The 17,880-nt window shown below is 42.8% G+C and overlaps 1 protein-coding gene across 6 annotated transcripts in view; it reads left to right on the top strand.

The window, feature by feature from the left end:
* ILDR2 (immunoglobulin like domain containing receptor 2) overlaps positions 1 to 17,880 on the top strand; it is an 86,421-nt gene that overhangs the window by 45,414 nt on the left and 23,127 nt on the right. For 3 of the 6 annotated variants that reach the window (XM_020810689.3, XM_020810679.3, XM_072993991.2), the window contains exons 4-5: positions 9,499 to 9,555; positions 16,503 to 16,649. The exons of 2 other annotated variants lie outside the window; for them this stretch is intronic. In XM_020810689.3, coding sequence (XP_020666348.1) covers positions 9,499 to 9,555; positions 16,503 to 16,649 — 204 coding nt within the window. The remainder of the gene's footprint in view (positions 1 to 9,498; positions 9,556 to 16,502; positions 16,650 to 17,880) is intronic. One more of the 6 variants, XM_020810669.3, reaches the window with a different exon arrangement.

The raw sequence follows: 17,880 nt of genomic DNA, 5'->3' as shown, positions 1-17,880 counted from the left end.
AAGGCCTTTCTGCCTTAATCATTGTAAGGCCTTCTTGTCTTTTATGGCCCCAACAGGCCCATTCAAAAACTGCAAACAGTTCATGAAGATTGTGATTAAAAACTGGCAATCTTGTCTTAAATTCCACCTAATCACTTTAGGTGGTTGGTTCGCTATCTCAACAGGTGTCCTCAGTTCCAGCAATATCTATTTGTAAGACATCCTCCAAGCAAATAATAATGGAAGACCTCCAGGCTGAACTCGCCACAAGTACAATCAGAGGCGTAATTACCTTCACTCAATACTGATAGTGTATGGTCAATTTCAAGGGCACTGTCAGCTCCAAAATCTACTTCTTCGAGGGCAGTGTTGGCATCTGTATCAAAAGCAACATTGCATTAGTTTCTAAAAAGAAATAAATCTATTGACGTGGATTAAATTTCTGCAAAGAAACCAAAGCAGAAATATAAGCTGAAAGGGTCTAAAGAACATCCAAAGGTTCTAAAGACATCTAAAGAACTGTGAGTAGCCAGATCTTTCCTGCAGCCTTTAGATAAGAACAAGATGAGCTTGTATGCCTCTGTTCAGCCTCAGAGGAAGAGATGTCCTAAATGCAGGCACCATCTCCAACATATTATCAATCTTCAGAGTGAAGTTAGCTTACCCAGCAAACACTGAGTAAGATTTCTCCACTACAGGAGAGAAGTGCTCCCCATTGAAAGAGTATCTCCAAAACTCACCTCCAGCCAGAAGAGGTCACATTGGAGTATATGGTGCAATGCTCTACTTCTATCCGGTGCCATATGCAGGACCTGAGTAGCATTTTCCTTTGCCATTCCATGATTTCCTAGAATGCAAGAGTAGAAATATCCTGGCTTTCTCAGGGGTATGCCATTGTATTCTCCTATACCCTATTGGTATGAAAGCACAGCCAAAGGCAATGGAATGGAAGTCCTTGGAATTGAGGCCACTGGTAAGGAGCTGCAGAGACTTGACTTGTAAACTACCAGTTCCCCAGGAATAGAAGTGGTGGGTTTTGAAGTCACAGTCTGATTCAGAGTCTCATTCTCTGTCAAAATCTCCTGTTCACACCAGTGCGTGAGAGTCTTAAGAAATCGGCATAAGTTTGAGATGAATATATTGAGGGATTCAGAACTGTCCACTAGGTTAGCTGCGCATAAACACAGCTGCCAACATATACCTTGGTCACTGTTCTGATCCTCCAAGTGGTCTCAACATTGGTGGTCAGCTGCATCCTAAGATGGATCTTTTCTGTCTACAGAATAGAATAAATTTAAAAAGACACCACCATCCCCAAATCCTGGTCCTTCTCTGGCTCAGGATCAGAGTTGACGAAGGACTCTTGCAGTTGTGGCCCAGCAAGACAATCTACAGCCCATAGGGATGCTACTCAAGACCACCCTATTTCGAACCTAGGTCACAAGCACAAACCCTCTTCCAAACCAACACATCTTGCAGGAAAGTGCTCACATACCACTACTGCTTTATCATTTGAAAGTCTCAAAGCATACTACAGAATTAGAACATTCAATAGTTAGTGAAGATTCACATCCCACTGCCTGTAATTCAGACAGTGAGTCAGCAGGAAACTCTCTGTCTGTACTGATTATCACCTCAGAGTCCGATGTGGTAGATGTCAGTCCTCCCTCATGTACCATTCTTACGCCAATCTAATGCTAAAAATGAGAAAGTATCTTCAGTTCAAAAATAAATTTCACCCAGATCTGATTCAGTTTATGCTGCCACTCCTGTCCAGATTGGTCATATTTCCATCTTTACTTGCTCTGATTTAGAAATCATGGAAGAAACCGTCTACCTCACAACCCACCTTGAGATGCCTGGAAAACATACAAAATCCATGATAAAGAGGTTGCATTTCTTCTCAAGCATTCACATTCCTTCCATATGGACCTACCCAGCAGTTAAGATCTAGCCAGGGGGCCTGTTGAAAAAGCCGTCCCTCAAGGAAGTAAGAGGGATGGCTTGTAGACAAAGGGCCTTTTTGGCAGCTGCCCCCAGACTATGGAATGCCATCCCAATTGAGATTCGTCTGGTGCCAACGCTGATGACATTTTGGTGCCAGGTCAAACCCTTCCTGTTCCAGAAGGCTTTTAATTGAAATAATATCAACTGTGGGTCCTGATGGCAATTTTTAGAGTAAATATTGTAATTGTATTTTAACTTATTCGCGAAGGCTTTCACGGCCGGGATTTAATGGTTGTTGTGAGTTTTTCGGGCTTTTTGGCCGTGTTCTGAATGTTGTTCTTCCTAACGTTTCGCCAGGCATCTTCAGAGGACAGGAGTAGCACTTTATTTTAATTTTTATCTTTTTTACTGTATTTTAATTGTTGTAAGTCACCCAGAGACCTTTAGGTAGTGTGGGCGGCATATAAGTTAAATAAACAAACAAACAAACAAACCAAATTCAGTCATTTTGAAGGCTTCTCAAACCAGGACAAAAGGGCATCACAACACCATACCAAATAACAGAGATGGCTACAAGATGGACATGTTGGGTAGGAGGATGTATTTTATCCTGGTCCTGGGTGTTTGTTTCACTAATTATCAATGTGCAATGGGAGCACACTAGTTCTTCCTTTGGGATAAAATCAGGCAGCCAGTCACTCAGGGAAAAGCTTGTCTAAAGAGAAAGGTCTTCACCTGCTTGCAGAAGGACAGTAAAGATGAAGCCAGGCTAGCCTCTTGTGGGAGGAAGTTTCAAAGTCTGGGAGTGGCAACAGAGAAGGCCTTCTCCCTTGTACCCACCAAGCGCACCCGTGAAGGTAGTGGGACTGAGAAAAAGGCCTCTCCTGATTATTTTAACACTCAAGCTAACTCATAAAATGCCTCCAAGTCCCATTCCAGAGAGTTGGGTTGGGAGAATATCATGATCAATGGTATTGAATCTGATGAGAAGTTCAGCAGAACAAACAGGAACACATTACGTTTGTCCAGGTCCCAGCTTAAGACATCCACCAGGGAGACCGGAACAATCTTCATTCCATAACCAGGCCTCAAACCAGATTGAAATTAATTTAGATAATCTGTCTCGTCCAGGAACCCCTAGGGCTGAGAAGGTGCAACCCACTCCAACACCTTAACCAAGAATTGAATATTAGAGACAGGTCGATAATTGTAGGCCTAGCTCCACTCAGCTAGCCTCTTTGAGGATTCAAGGGCCAGAACCCTATTTTAATGGTCCCAAAGAAGGATGGAAGCCTGAGCCCTGTTTTGGACTTGTAAATTCTTAGTTAGACCTAAAAAATTCAGAATGGTAACGCTAGAAACAATACTACAAGTTCTCAAGAAGGGAGACTGGTTTGCTTTGTATATTTTCCATGTTTGGTCCTAAGTGTTGTTGTTGTTTAGTCGTTTAGTCGTGTCCGACTCTTCGTGACCCCATGGACCAGAGCACGCCAGGCCCTCCTATCTTCCACTGCCTCCGGGAGGTCTGTCAATTTCATGTTGGTTGCTTCGCAGACACTGTCCAGCCATCTCATCCTCTGTCGTCCCCTTCTCCTCTTGCCGTCACACTTTCCTAACATCAAGGTCTTTTCCAAGGAGTCTTCTCTTCTCATCAGATGGGCAAAGTACTGGAGCCTCAGCTTCAGGATCTGTCCTTCCAGTGAGCACTCAGGGTTGATTTCCTTTAGAATTGATAGGTTTGTTCTCCTTGCAGTCCAGGGGACTCTCAAGAGCCTCCTCCAGCACCACAATTCAAAGGCATCAATTCTTCAGCGGTGTGCTTTCTTTATGGTCCAGCTCTCACATCCATACATCACAACAGGAAAAACCATAGCTTTGACTATTTGGACTTTTGTTGGCAAGGTGATGTCTCTGCTTTTTAAGATGCTGTCAAGGTTTGTCATCGCTTTCCTCCCCAGAAGCAGGCATCTTTTAATTTTGTGGCTGCTGTCTCCATCTGCAGTGATCATGGAGCCCAAGAAAGTAAAATCTGTCACTGCCTCCATATCTTCCCCTTCTATTTGCCAGGAGGTGATGGGACCAGTGGCCATTATCTTAGTTTTTTTGATGTTGAGTTTCAGACCATTTTTTGCACTCTCCTCTTTCACCCTCATTACAAGGTTCTTTAATTCCTCCTCACTTTCTGCCATCAGAGTGGTATCATCTGCATATCTGAGATTGTTGATATTTCTTCCGGCAATCTTAATTCCGGTTTGGGATTCCTCCAGTCCAGCCTTCCGCATGATGTATTCTGCATATAAGTTAAATAAGCAGGGGGACAATATACAGCCTTGTCGTACTCCTTTCCCAATTTTGAACCAATCAGTTGTTCCATTGCCAGTTCTAACTCTTGCTTCCTGTCCTACATATAGGTTTCTCAGGAGATAGACAAGGTGGTCAGGCACTCCCATTTCTTTAAGGACTTACCATAGTTTACTGTGGTCCACATAGTCAAAGGCTTTTGCATAGTCGATGAAGCAGAAGTAGATATTTTTCTGGAACTCCCTGGCTTTCTCCATAATCCAGCGCATGTTAGCAATTTGGTCTCGAGTTCCTCTGCCCCTTCGGAATCCAGCTTGTACTCCAAGGCCAAACTTCCCTGTTATACCTTTTATCTCTTGGCTCCCTACTTTAGCATTCCAGTCCCCTAGAATGAGAAGAACATCTTTCTTTGGTGTCAGTTCTAGAAGGTGTTGTAAATCTTCATAAAACTGGTCAATTTCAGTCTCCTCAGCAGTGGTAGTTGGTGCATAAACTTGGATTATTGTGATGTTGAAAGGTCTGCCTTGGATTCGTATTGACATCATTCTATCATTTTTGAGATTGTATCCCATTACAGCTTTTCCCACTCTTTTGTTGACTATGAAGGCTACTCCATTCCTTCTACGGGATTCTTGCCCACAATAGTAGATACGATAATCATCTGAGCTGAATTCGCCCATTCCTGTCCATTTTAGTTCGCTGATGCCCAGGATGTCGAGGCTTATTCTTGCCATCTCCTGTTTGACCACATCCAGCTTCCCAACGTTCATAGATCTTACATTCCAGGTTCCTATGCAGTATTTTTCTTTGCAGCATTGGTCTTTCCTTTCACTTCCAGGCACGTCCACAGCTGAGCGTCCTTTTGGCTTTGGCCCAACCACTTCATTAGCTCTGGAGCTACTTGTACTTGTCCTCTGCTCTTCCTCAGTAGCATGTTGGACGCCTTCCGACCTGAGGGCCCATCTTCCAGCGTCATATCTTTTAGCCTTTTGTTTCTGATCATGGGGCGTTCTTGGCAAAGATACTGGAGTGGTATTGCCATTTCCTACTCCAGGTAGATTGTGTTTAGTCGGAACTCTTCACTATGTCCTGTCCATCTTTGGTGTCCCTGCACGGCATAGCCCATAGCTTCTCTGAGTTACTCAAGCCCCTTCGCCACGACAAGGCAGCAATCCATGAAGGAGTTGGTCCTAAGTAACCTCTATTAAAGGAAAATTTGTTGTCCTTAATAGCCAGATGCCTTCCCTTCCCTAAACTCCTTAATACAGTAGTGCCTCGCAAGACATGTGCCCCATTTAACGACGAAATCACATTACGATGAAGTTTTGCAATTGCAAAACGATGTTTCCTATGGGGGAATTTCGCTTTGCGATGATCAGTTCCCTGCTTCGCAAACCGATTCTCGCAAAACGACTATTTTCAGCCAGCTGATCGGCGGTTTCAAAATGGACGCCGGGTAAAAAAAATGGCTCCCCGCTCTGTTCTGGGACAAATTCCTCGCTGCACGGGCAGTGAAAATGGCCGCGCTATGGAGGATCTTCCTATGGAGGAGTTTCAAGCGCATAGGAATGCATTAATCCGGTTTTTATGCGTTTTTATGGGCTTTTTTATTTCACATCACGATGTTTTCGTTCTACAGCGATTTCGCTGGAATGAATTAATGTAATGTGAGGCATCACTGTATTGCTGACATGATGAATGAGCATTTGTAAACACTTCATTGCTTTTTAATAGTTGTAAATATATACAACAAGCTGCTTGGCTAGCTCAATGTGTTATTTATGTGACTGCAAATCCAGAGGTCAGGAGTTTGATTTCCCCACTGTGCTTCTTGGGAGAAGAGTCAACCTATGTAACTGTAGGCAAGCTGCACAACCTCAGGGTGTCTCCCACATAGTTTCTCCAACAGTGTTTCAAATACACGTTTCTTTCTTGGAACATGCATTTCAGACCGCATTGACAGAGGGAGCAGAGGGCAAGGAGACATTCATGACAGTGGAATAGTGTCAGTAGAAAGAGTTAAGTGTCCTGTATCTCTTTTCCACTTAGTCCTGAACATGCTTTCTTCCAGAAAATGAGTGATGCATGCATTTCATCCCAGATAAATAATTGTGAGCACTGCTTGCATGGGAATAGTTCTTGTTGTAAGAAAAGATTAGCATATTATCTGAAGTACATATCAGCTTTATCTTCTACTGCAGTCCAAGAGCCACTCATGATTGATGGTATTACAGGGATGATAAAAGAACTGTTTTGATGAATTGCAACAAGTAGCAAAACACTGCTAGAATTTGGAGTACATTTATTATTGCTTTAACAAAAGACAGTCATGTTTAGCTAACACAGATACAGTCTTCAAAAAAATAATGCTAAGACTGATGTTAAATCCATTTGTAATAATCAAAGTAAAATCTAGATATAGAGGAAATTTGATTTCAGTTGATGGTCTTTAATTCAAACAGCTTAATGTAGGAATGAACCGTATGTTTCCACAAATCCTTTTTGTGTGTGCACAAACATACATGCTTAATAATTAACATAGCCTGAAGTGAGCTTGTAACCAAATATGTGGGATATACAAAGCAGATGCATGCCCTATATTCTTAACTAGGGAATAACTTCTAATTTGGAGAAATTATCTCAAACGCTAATTTTAAAGTCCTAAATTATAGATTCAAGGCTGTTCTTTTCAAAGCTTTAGAACAATACAAGACAAAAAGTCTTGTGTTTACTAGCACAAGGAGAAATGTACTGTTTTTGGAGCCCTGTTGAACAGATGGGGAAGGATGAAGATTGTGGGAATTCATATGGGATCATAGAATAATGGATCGGCTTGTAAAGCCATCAAAACCACTCCTCTGTTCAGTGCAGGAATCCAAGTATAAAGTACATTGGATAGATGGTTGCCTAGCTTTCTCTTGAATGTCTCCAGTGTGATGGATCAGTCATCAACTCCTGAGGTAATTGGTTCCTTTGTCATGCTGCTCTTGACAGGTAGGAAGTTTTCGCCCCTGATATTCAAAGTCTGGCCTCCTGTAATGTGAGCCCATTGTTATGTGTCTTGCACTCTGGAATGATTGAGATCAAATCCTGCCCCTCTTCTATATGACAATTTTTCCAAGTATTTGAAAAGTGCTATCATCTCTCAGTCTTCTTTTCTCAAAGCTAAATAAGTCTTTCCCCATATGATTTGGTTTCCCATCCCTTGATCGTCTTTTTGCCCTCCTCTGAACTTCTTCCAATTTGTTTACATCCTTCTTAAATTCTGTATCCAGAACTGGACACAGTACTCAAAATAAGCCCTAACCTGTGCAGAATAGAGAGGAACTAGTCCTTCACAGGATTTAGAGACTCTACTTCTGTTAGTACAGCCTAAAATAGTATTTGCATCTTTTATAACCACATTGCACTGTTGACTCGTATTCAGCTTGTGATCTATAGTAATTCCAAGATCCATCTCTCGTGTACTGTCACTGAGCCAAGTATTCCCCATCTTGTAGCTTGCACTTGGTTTCTTCTTCTTAGGTATAGAACTTTGCACTTATCTCTGCTGGATTTCATTCTGTTGTTTTCAGCCCAGTTCTTGAGACTATCAAGATATTTTTGAATTTGTTTCTGTCTTCCAGGTTATTACCTATTTCTCCCAGTGTTGTGTTATCTGCAAATTTGATAAGCATTCCTTGCACCTCCTTATCCAAGTCATTAATAAAAATATTGAAGAGCATCAGGCCCAAGACTCCATCTTCCAGTTACCTTCTTCCAGTTTGAGAAGGAGCCACTTTCTGAGTATGATTCTGTAACCAACTGCATATCCACCTGACAGTTGTGCTGTCCAGTCCACATCTAGTTAGCTTGCTAATCATAATATAATGGGGCACTTTGTCAAAAGCTGAATTGCACAAAATGTAGTGGTGTGTACCGTAACAATTGCATACTGCTGTGCAATTTTCTTTTTGAGTCACCCTGCACATAACTCTACAGGGATGCATGCATTTGTTGTTAACACTGATCTCTTTAAACAGGCACGGGATAAGTATACTTAGCAGCCAGAGAAAGTGCTTCTACATTGGATATGTCTTCCCTGTATATGTTAATATATTTTAGATTCCTGTAAATACACATTTCATAATTAACGAGAGCAAAAATAGTCCATGTTGAGCTAGATTTTAGTTCAGTGCTCATGTAGCCTACTCCTTTTGGGAACAGGATAGGTAGCAGCTATAACTTCTGTACAAAGCCTTTGAGGTTTACTTCCAGTTGACATGGAAACAGCCTCTGTCAGAATCACTGTTACTTTACAGAAGGGAATGGCTTGACATGCCAAAAATGCTGTTAACATGCTCCCATCTGCATTACTGTATTGATGGATACTTGGGTCAACTTGAACTAGCTTGTTTATGCTGCTTTCAAAATACTTAAAAATAGCACTGTGGTTTCTTCCAGAAAATATATGTAGCATAGTAACCTTCTGTACTGCCGTATTCCTTGAAACAGATTTTGTTGCAGTTAAAGCATTAAAAAAACCCAAACTCATTTAAAATGGAAAGTTCAGAAAATGGAATGGATTTCCACCTTCAGCTCAGGCTGTTTGAACCATTAGTAGCTCACACCATCTCTTTATCATACAGACACTATATACAATAATAACATGACAAAACTCACAGGTTGGAATATCTACAGTATGTGTTCCTATCATCTGCTATTTTTTCAATGAGAGCTGGAATTAAGAATAATCCCAATTATTTTGAAAAGTATTTGAAAATAGCTCAAAATCAAAATAAAAGAGTATTGTGGCACTATATAGAGTTATTGGTTTTATTCTAGTGTTACGTTTTCAGCGCAAATTAAATGTAAAGTATACCTTAACAGGTCTTGCCCTTTATAAATGCATTATGTTGTGCTGTGCCTACACTGAGAGCCAGTAGAATACAGTGGACAAAGTGATACACTAGGATTTAGGAGACCTAGGTTCAGATCCCTGCTCAGTCATGGAAACTCATGTGGGGAGGGCAGCATTTGTAAAACCATAAATATCTCGTATATATTGAAACCTCTAGTCTGTTTTCCCCAAGTCAGACTGTATGTAACAATAAAAAGCCTATACTGTATCAGATAATACAGTTAAAGCTCTGGTAATGAGTTCCCTAAAGCATTTAATACCTGTCACAGTTCATGGTAGGCATGATACCATAGGACAGAACAGGCTATGGGTGGGGAATGATTTTCCTATGCTAACAACTCTCCTTCTTTCCTTTCCTCTGTCTTTTCTAGGCAGGACAGGGCTGCTTGCTGATCTTTTGCCCAGTTTTGCTGTGGATATTATGCCAGGTACTCTGTCCTCTAACACTTTATTTATTTGTTTGTTTGTTTGTTTGTTCGTTCATTCATTCATTCATTCATTCATTCATTCATTCATCCATCCATCCATCCATCCATCCATCCTTCCTTCCGTCCATCCGTCCTGTCCGTTCATCAACATCATCTTGTGCTCTTACTTATTCTTAGCTTGGGCATGTGCCCTTAGTTCCTGGTCTTTGCAATAAATGGTAGCTGGGGAGAATGGCAAGACCTTAAATAAATGGTGCTTAGGATGCAAGGGCAATTATTTTTAAAAACAGAATAATAGTTTTATCATAGACAAGACCATCCTAGTAGCTTCTGTGTTCTGCTTGTATTAAGTAGTAACTCATGCTTTTCTTACTTTAAAAAGTGGGTGTTTTAGGTTTTCAGAATTATTACATGATACATTGGTGGATTTAGGCCCTTCTGGGGAAAAATGCTTTTGGGGACAAAGGTATATTTGTTTTTGGTTTTCTTTTTAAAATTAAAGTGTAAATGAGAGGTTACAATGTTACTGGACTTTCAAAAAATGTTTTCAAATGTAGGCCTATAAAAGAGGTTGTCTTTAAAATGGTGCCTTCTAGATGTGTAGATGGCAAATTCCTATCATCTGCTCCCAGTGTTGGTAAGGATAATCATGGGTATATAGTCTAACATATCTGGAGGGGATGTCAGTTTAAGAAAGATTGGAGGTGATGGTAGCCTCTGGGGGGTGCCAGGCTAAAGGAAAGGTTTTACATCAATGAATAATCAACCCACATAAACCTAAATTCATCCCAAAATGCATTACATTCAACCAAATAGTGATGGGAACAGGAAACAGAGATAAATATTAATTTAAGCAAGGGTGCATTTAAATGCTTCTCAAAAGCAAACAGTCTTTAACATCCTCTTAAAGCATAGGAGAGAGGGGATCTGACATACTTCTGGTGGGAGCCCATTCCGCAGAGATGGGGCCACAGCCAAGAAACCACATTTTCTTGTAACTGTCTTTTTTGCCTCTCTCATTGAGGCCCTGCAAGGCCTGTGAGGAAAAGCTGGGACAGACTGATGAGGTTCTGAGGGAAAGACGCTCCAACAGATAGTATGTTCCCAGACCATTGAGGGCTTTGTAAGCTAGAACTTGGCCTGGAAAACAGCAGAAAGCCAATGCAGGCAAACCAGAACTGGTGAGATGTAATCAAACTTGTTTACACTCAACACCAGTCTGGCTGCCTCATTTTGCATTTGCTGCCGTCTTTCGGACAGCCTCAAAGCTGTCAGTGATTCCTCATCAAGGTAGGAGCATGATCAATCTAAGTTGGTTGAAGGCTAACCTGGACACGGCCCAAACCTGTTGTTCTGCACAGAAGGCTACATAATATATTTGTGATATTTTTGAGGGCCAAAGAAATGTGTGCATGTGCAGTCTGCCCACCTGCACTCCCGACCGACTGCACACCCACCCACAGGCATGCCCACGCATGCACACACGTACGCACGCCCTCCTCCATCCCCTGCACGCATGCATGCACAAAAGCCTGCCTTCCTGCTTCTGGCGCCCACACAGATGCCCGCACCACTGCCCACCTCCTCCCTGCATGCATGGGCTGAACGCAACGGGCAGGACAAAACAGCACCAGGGGCTGGATGTGGCCATAGTTTAGGGACCCATTTTCTAGACAAAGGAGTTCAGGAATCCACTCTAATTATGCACACAATCCTTAGCACATAACTCCATCACTAAACCAAGGCTAGACATGTGTGGATCACAAACAGCTCCTCCATATAATGTCATGGCAACTGAAATCAGTTCTCTCTGTTTTCATGTTAAAATAAGGCATGCAGGAAATATGCACATTGTTCTAAAGGACAAGGATGCTTCTGAAATGTGATTTTCATTTAGAACAAGTTGTATATTGGTATTGTTCTAAAAAGTTATAAATGTTTGCTCTTTGATAACAGATTGCAGTGTGTACTGAATCCAGTGTTCCACAGTCTTAGATGTTTATTTTTTAAAAGAACTATTAATAAAAGATACATATTTTTTAATTTGTAGTAAAACTATGACTGCATATAAAACAATGCACAGAGAAGATGAGTGCTAAGATGTAAATGCAAGAAAAACAAATGTCCTTATGCAGTGCTGAAAAGACAAAAATGGAAGCACCTAGCGAGCTTCTAAGAGAGGGCATCCACAAAGGAGTGCCATCATGGAAAAGGTTGCCTTTCCAACCAATCTTACGTCATTTGACTGCTGCCTGATAGGGAGGTATGGGAGGAGGCACTGCTTAGGTATTTAGAAGCCATTTAGAAGTGTTGGAGTAACCAAGTCAACACTTATGAAAATCCCAATGGCTCACTGGGATTCACTGACATTGGATTTAGTTGCAAATGTTTGCCTCTACATTAACCCCTTAGTTTAATAATTGTTTACCAGTTTTTTATATCTAGCTCCAAGTATGAAGATGCTGGTGGAAAAGGGAGATTTTGACTCATTGATTTCCTCCTAGATACCATCATATGCCATTGTGATTTCATTCTCCACACTTATTAGACCACTGTTTTCCCATGCTGCCTATTAAAAATGTTATATCTCTTGTACTTAACAAGTCTAGGGGTGAAGTTCCGCATTATATGGAATGGTTGTGAGTAGGGCAGTAGTAGGCATCCTTCAGTCTCGAAAGACTATGGTATCGTGCTCTGTATGGAGGACTTGGAACAGCATCTAGTGTGGCTGAGGAGGCCAATTCGAGAGTGACAATCCCTTCCACACTGGAGACAAATCCAATCTGTCCCCTGTCCAGCTCCCTGGTTTTGCTTCCTTTGTGACTTCCTCTTTGCCTCAGCCTGCTGGACAAGGGTCTCTTCAAATTGGGAGAGGCCGTGATGCACTGCCTGCCTCCAGGCTGAACGATCAGATGTCAGAGTTTCCCATCTGTTGAGGTCTATTCCTAAGGCCTTCAGATCCCGCTTGCAGATATCCTTGTATCGCAGCTGTGGTCTCCCTCTGGGGCGATTTCCCTGCACTAATTCTCCATATAGGAGATCCTTTGGAATCCGACCATCAGCCATTCTCACAACGTGCCCAAGCCAGCGTAGACGTCGCTGTTTCAGTAATGTATGCATGCTGAAAATTCCAGCTCGTTCTAGGACTACTCTATTTGGAACTCTGTCCTGCCAGGTGATACCAAAAATCCGTCGTAGGCAACGCATATGGAAGGTGTTCAGCTTCCTCTCCTGCCGGGCACAAAGGGTCCAGGACTCGCTGCAGTACAGGAGTGTGCTCAGGACACAGGCTCTATAGACCTGGATCTTGGTATGTGTTGTCAGTTTCTTATTGAGCCATACTCTCTTTGTGAGTCTAGAGAACATGGTGGCTGCTTTCCCAATGCGTTTATCCAGCTCGACATCTAGAGAGAGGGTGTCAGAGATGGTTGAGCCAAGGTACACAAAGTCATGAACAACCTCCAATTCTTGTGTGGAGATGGTAATAGAGGGAGGTGAGTCCACACCCTGGCCCATGACTTGTGTTTTCTTCAGGCTGATTGTTAGTCCAAAGTCTTGGCAGGCCTTGCTGAAACGGTTCATGAGTTGTTGGAGGTCTTCAGCAGAGTGGGCAACAATGGCTGCATCGTCTGCAAAGAGGAAGTCCCTCATGCATTTCAGCTGGACTTTGGTCTTTGCTCTCAATCTAGAGAGATTAAAGAGCTTTCCATCTGATCTAGTCCGGAGATAGACACCTTCTGTTGCAGTTCCAAAGGCATGCTTCAGCATGACAGCAAAAAAGATCCCAAAAAGTGTTGGTGCGAGGACACAGCCCTGTTTCACTCCGCTTCGGATGTCAAAGGGATCTGATGTTGAGCCGTCAAAAACTACGGTGCCTTTCATTCCATCGTGGAAGGACCTGATGATGTTAAGGAGACGAGGTGGACATCCAATCTTGGGAAGTATTTTGAAAAGGCCATCCCTGCTAACCAAGTCAAATGCTTTTGTAAGGTCTATGAAGGCCACTAAGAGTGGCTGTTGTTGTTCCCTGCATTTCTCCTGCAACTGTCGGAGGGAGAATACCATGTCAGTGGTGGATCTATTTGCTCGAAATCCACACTGTGATTCCGGATAGACTCTGTCTGCAAGCACCTGGAGCCTCTTCAGCACAACACGGGCAAGCAGCCTCCCTACAACGCTAAGAAGAGAGATACCACGGTAGTTATTGCAGTCACCCCTGTCACCTTTGTTCTTGTACAACGTGACAATGTTTGCATCCTTCATGTCCTGTGGTACTCCACCTTCCCTCCAGCAGAGACAAAAGATTTCATACAGTTCGGTGATGATGATCTCCTTACCGCATTTCAGCACTTCAACAGGGATGTTGTCCCTTCCAGGTGCCTTGCCAGAGGTGAGGGAATCCAAGGCCGCATTTATTTCTGCTAGGGTTGGTTCGCTGTCCAGCTCTTCCAAGACAGGCAGGCACTCAATGTTATTTAATGCTTCTTCGGTTACTACATTCTTTCTGGAATATAGCTCGGAGTAGTGCTGCACCCAGCATTCCATCTGCTGTGCTCGGTCCTGGATGATCACACCTGTAGTAGACTTCAAGGGAGCAGATTTCTTCTGTAATGGACCTAAGGCCTGCTTGATACCATCATACATTCCTTTGATGTTACCTGTGTCCGCTGCTATCTGTATCTGAGAGGAAAGCTGAAGCCAGTAGTCATTGGAGCATCTCCTGGCAGCCTGTTGGACTTGGCTACGAGCGGCTCGAAGAGCTTGCAGGTTGTACTCGCTAGGACAGGCTTTGTATGCTGCTAGAGCTCTTCTCTTATCCTCAATGGCTGGCATTAACTCCTCCGAATGGGCTTCGAACCAGTCAGCCATCTTTCTGGTCTTCTTGCCGAAGGTGGACAAGGCGGTGTTGTAGACAGTGTTCTTGAAGTGTTCCCATCGTTCAGGTGCATTTACATTTGCTGGACCTGGAAGGGTTTCCTCGAGTGCTTGGGCAAATTCCTTCACTTTTCTTGGATCGCGAGTCTTGTTGATGTCAATACGTGGTCTTCCTTCCTTTTTCATGTGATACAATTTCTTTGTTCGCAGTTTTACTCTACTACACACCAGGGAGTGATCAGTATCGCAATCAGCACTCTGGTAGCTGCGTGTGATCGTAACACTAGGAAGGCTAGAACGTCTAGTGAGGATCAAATCGAGCTGATGCCAATGCTTGGATCTTGGATGTCTCCAGGAAACTCTGTGTTGCAGCTTCGTATTAAAGAATGTGTTGCTGACACAGAGACCATAGTAACAGCAAAACTCCAGTAAGCGTTGGCCATTTTCGTTCATCTTTCCAATGCCAAAACGGCCTAGACAAGTGGGCCAAGAATTGTGATCAGCACCAACTCTAGCATTAAAGTCTCCAAGAATGAACAGTGACTCTCTTTCAGGGACTTTTTTGATAGTAGCTGCCAGATCGTCGTAGAATTTGTCTTTCACTTCTGGAGTGGATGACAGTGTTGGTGCATATGCACTAATGAGGGTTACTGGTCCTGCTGATGAGTGGAGCTGCAGAGACAGGATTCTTTCACTCCCCACAGTGGGTGGAACAATGCATCTCAGGAGAGTGTTTCTGACTGCAAAGCCAACACCATATTCCCTGGTCTCATTCGATGGTTTTCCCTGCCAGAAGAATGAGAAGTTTTTTTCTTTGACAGATCCCGAGTCTGGCAGTCTTGTCTCTTGCAGGGCAACAATGTCCATCTGCAGTCTACTCAGTTCCATGTCAATGACAGCTGTCTTGCGCACATCGTCTATTTCTTGCAGGTCGTTAGGAAAGCCGTAGTCAGGAAAGCCAGGGGTCATTGTCCGTACATTCCAGGTGCCCAGCTTTAGGGCAGAAGTTTTCTTATGATTGTTGCATGGTGCACGGTTGTCGATCTGCTTGTCGGGTTTCACCCTAAACCCCACGCACCCCGTGAGGTTAACAGACCGTGGCGAGGTAGCACCTTACTGGCTGGGGGCTGCCCAGCTTAAGGCGGGCGGTATCTACCTAGTGAGGTGCAATGACCTCTCCCACCGTCAGAAGTAGCCCCTGGCGTCCTGCTCTACGCCAATTGAGCAGAGACTTATAACCGGTAACTGCTACTTCCCGTGTTGTTTCGACGCTGTATGCGAAGCTGGAGTGTCCTCTCCAGAGCACGAAGCCTGGGTAAAATAGTATGGAGGATAGGCTGTTACCCAAGCAGCAAATCCCCCCTCTCCACATCGCTGAAATGGTCCAGTGGAAAGGCAAGAGCCAATACAACTGGTTCCAGCAACGTCGCAGGAGTTGGCAGAATGAAAGAAAATGCCTCCGGGACTCCGGCTCCGGATTTTGCCTCGAGGTTATCTCCTGAAGCCCTTTCCATAAGTGGATATAGCCACAAGGCAGTGGAGGTTTAAATTCGGAGTGGTCCTTCTCCTAGATGGGCTGCCTTCCAGGGCTGACGAGCCCCACCTACCCGGCTTACATAGTTAAAATGCAATATTAAAGTTAGGAACAATATTTATTTTATTTATTTGATATGATTTCTACGCCGCCCATTTAGACCAAAAGTCTATCTTCTCTGGGCAGCAATTGTTTTTTTTAAAAGGCCACTCTGAGAAATGCAAAATACAAAAATGGAAAACGCAAGTAGTAAACACCTAGTCAAAGGGCAGATAACGCTTGTTATTGTTGCGTATTTTGTTTCTCGATGGGCTGCTATAATAAACGAAAATATAGATGGTGGCCTTTCCTTCCCATCATTAATAGTGTTTTTTTCAACAGCAACAATAATAATTTCACATATTTCAGTTCTCCTCAAACATATCCAGGTTGAGGTATTTATAATATACACATTTATTCACATTTAATTGATTTACACTTACTATATTAAACTTTCTTAACTGGTTCACTAACATTTGACACGTGTCTTTGTTTGCAGAATGGGTGTTTGTGGGTTTGGTGATCCTGGGGGCTTTCCTCTTCTTTCTCCTTGTTGGGATTTGCTGGTGCCAGTGCTGTCCTCATAGCTGCTGCTGTTATATCCGGTGCCCTTGCTGTCCAGATACCTGCTGCTGCCCACGGGCATGTGAGTGACTGTTACAATGTCTATCAGTTTATCAAACAGTCTTTCAGTTTTGCCAACTGTCCTCCTCTTACTGTAATGCTATTACGTAATAAAAGCAACAGTTCTCTTTCTTGGTCTCCATACACCTGACAGTTTCACTCAGCCGTGGTGAAATACTGTTGTCTGTAAACACCAGGCCTTAGGAGACATGAAGCTGAATACACATGAAGCCTGTTCAGGCATTGTAGCATATGGGTTCATCAGTATACATGAGGGGAGGGTTTAATTCCATATTATCCGCCATAATATCCCTCCATGATCAGCGATGAGTCTGAAGAGGAAAAGTTGCTGCTCACATGAATGCTCTACATATGAAAAAAAAAACAACAACTCTGGGCTCCTACTTGCAAGTAAAGCAGTTTTTCTGCTTATTAGTAGAGCTTACATATAAGCAGGAGCTCTTTCAGATGTGGTGTTAATTTCAGGGAAAGAAGATAATGATGGGGTGGGGTGGGGTGGGGTGGGCTAGAGTTCACCTCTTAGAATGTTGACAAACTCAGATGTGTGATGCCTGAATAGGTCTACTGTTTTGCCTTAGGCCTAGGTTTCACATAGCTGTCATCATCAATGGGTGACTGCAAAATACTGCCCCCAATATTTTAGCTTTGCAATTAGTAGGTTTTGAATGCATTTGGACCATCTTTATCCTTATGTACCTGTAGAATAGGCATTAGAGGAGGTTTTTTTTTCAGTATTTCTTACTGCTGGCCTCTTGAGAGAGAGAGAAAGGTACATTTAGTTTTTGTTCCCATCTAAACGACTGAACAAACAAACAAGTTTATTAATACCTCCGTTAACTGCTCCTGTGCACCTTCTAAAAAGCTGCTCCAGAGGGTAGGGAAAAGTATGTGAATTGGCTAGGAAAGTATGTAAATTGCCACAGATATTTGGAGTCTGCCAGGGGATTAGCAAAAATTGGGTGTCCCAGTTTGTATTAATAGAAGTGTTTCCCATTTGTGCAAAGCTGCCACTGGGTGCTAAGCAGTTTTTACTGTTCATTTTTTAAAGGGTCCTTTAATTAGTAACTGCGTAATTGTTGGTAAATGTTTTCTCTAATGTTTGTGGACTGGTTCAATTAATAACATAAGATACATGTATCTGCTATAATTCAGTACATACACAAAGACAAATCCACCAGTTTAATGGGGTGAGAATGACAGTAGCAATGTGGATGAAATGGGGACCTAGAAGT

Source organism: Pogona vitticeps, chromosome 3, assembly GCF_051106095.1.
Source record: "Pogona vitticeps strain Pit_001003342236 chromosome 3, PviZW2.1, whole genome shotgun sequence".
NCBI lineage: Eukaryota > Metazoa > Chordata > Lepidosauria > Squamata > Agamidae > Pogona > Pogona vitticeps.
This window is presented reverse-complemented; position numbering and strand designations above follow the sequence as displayed.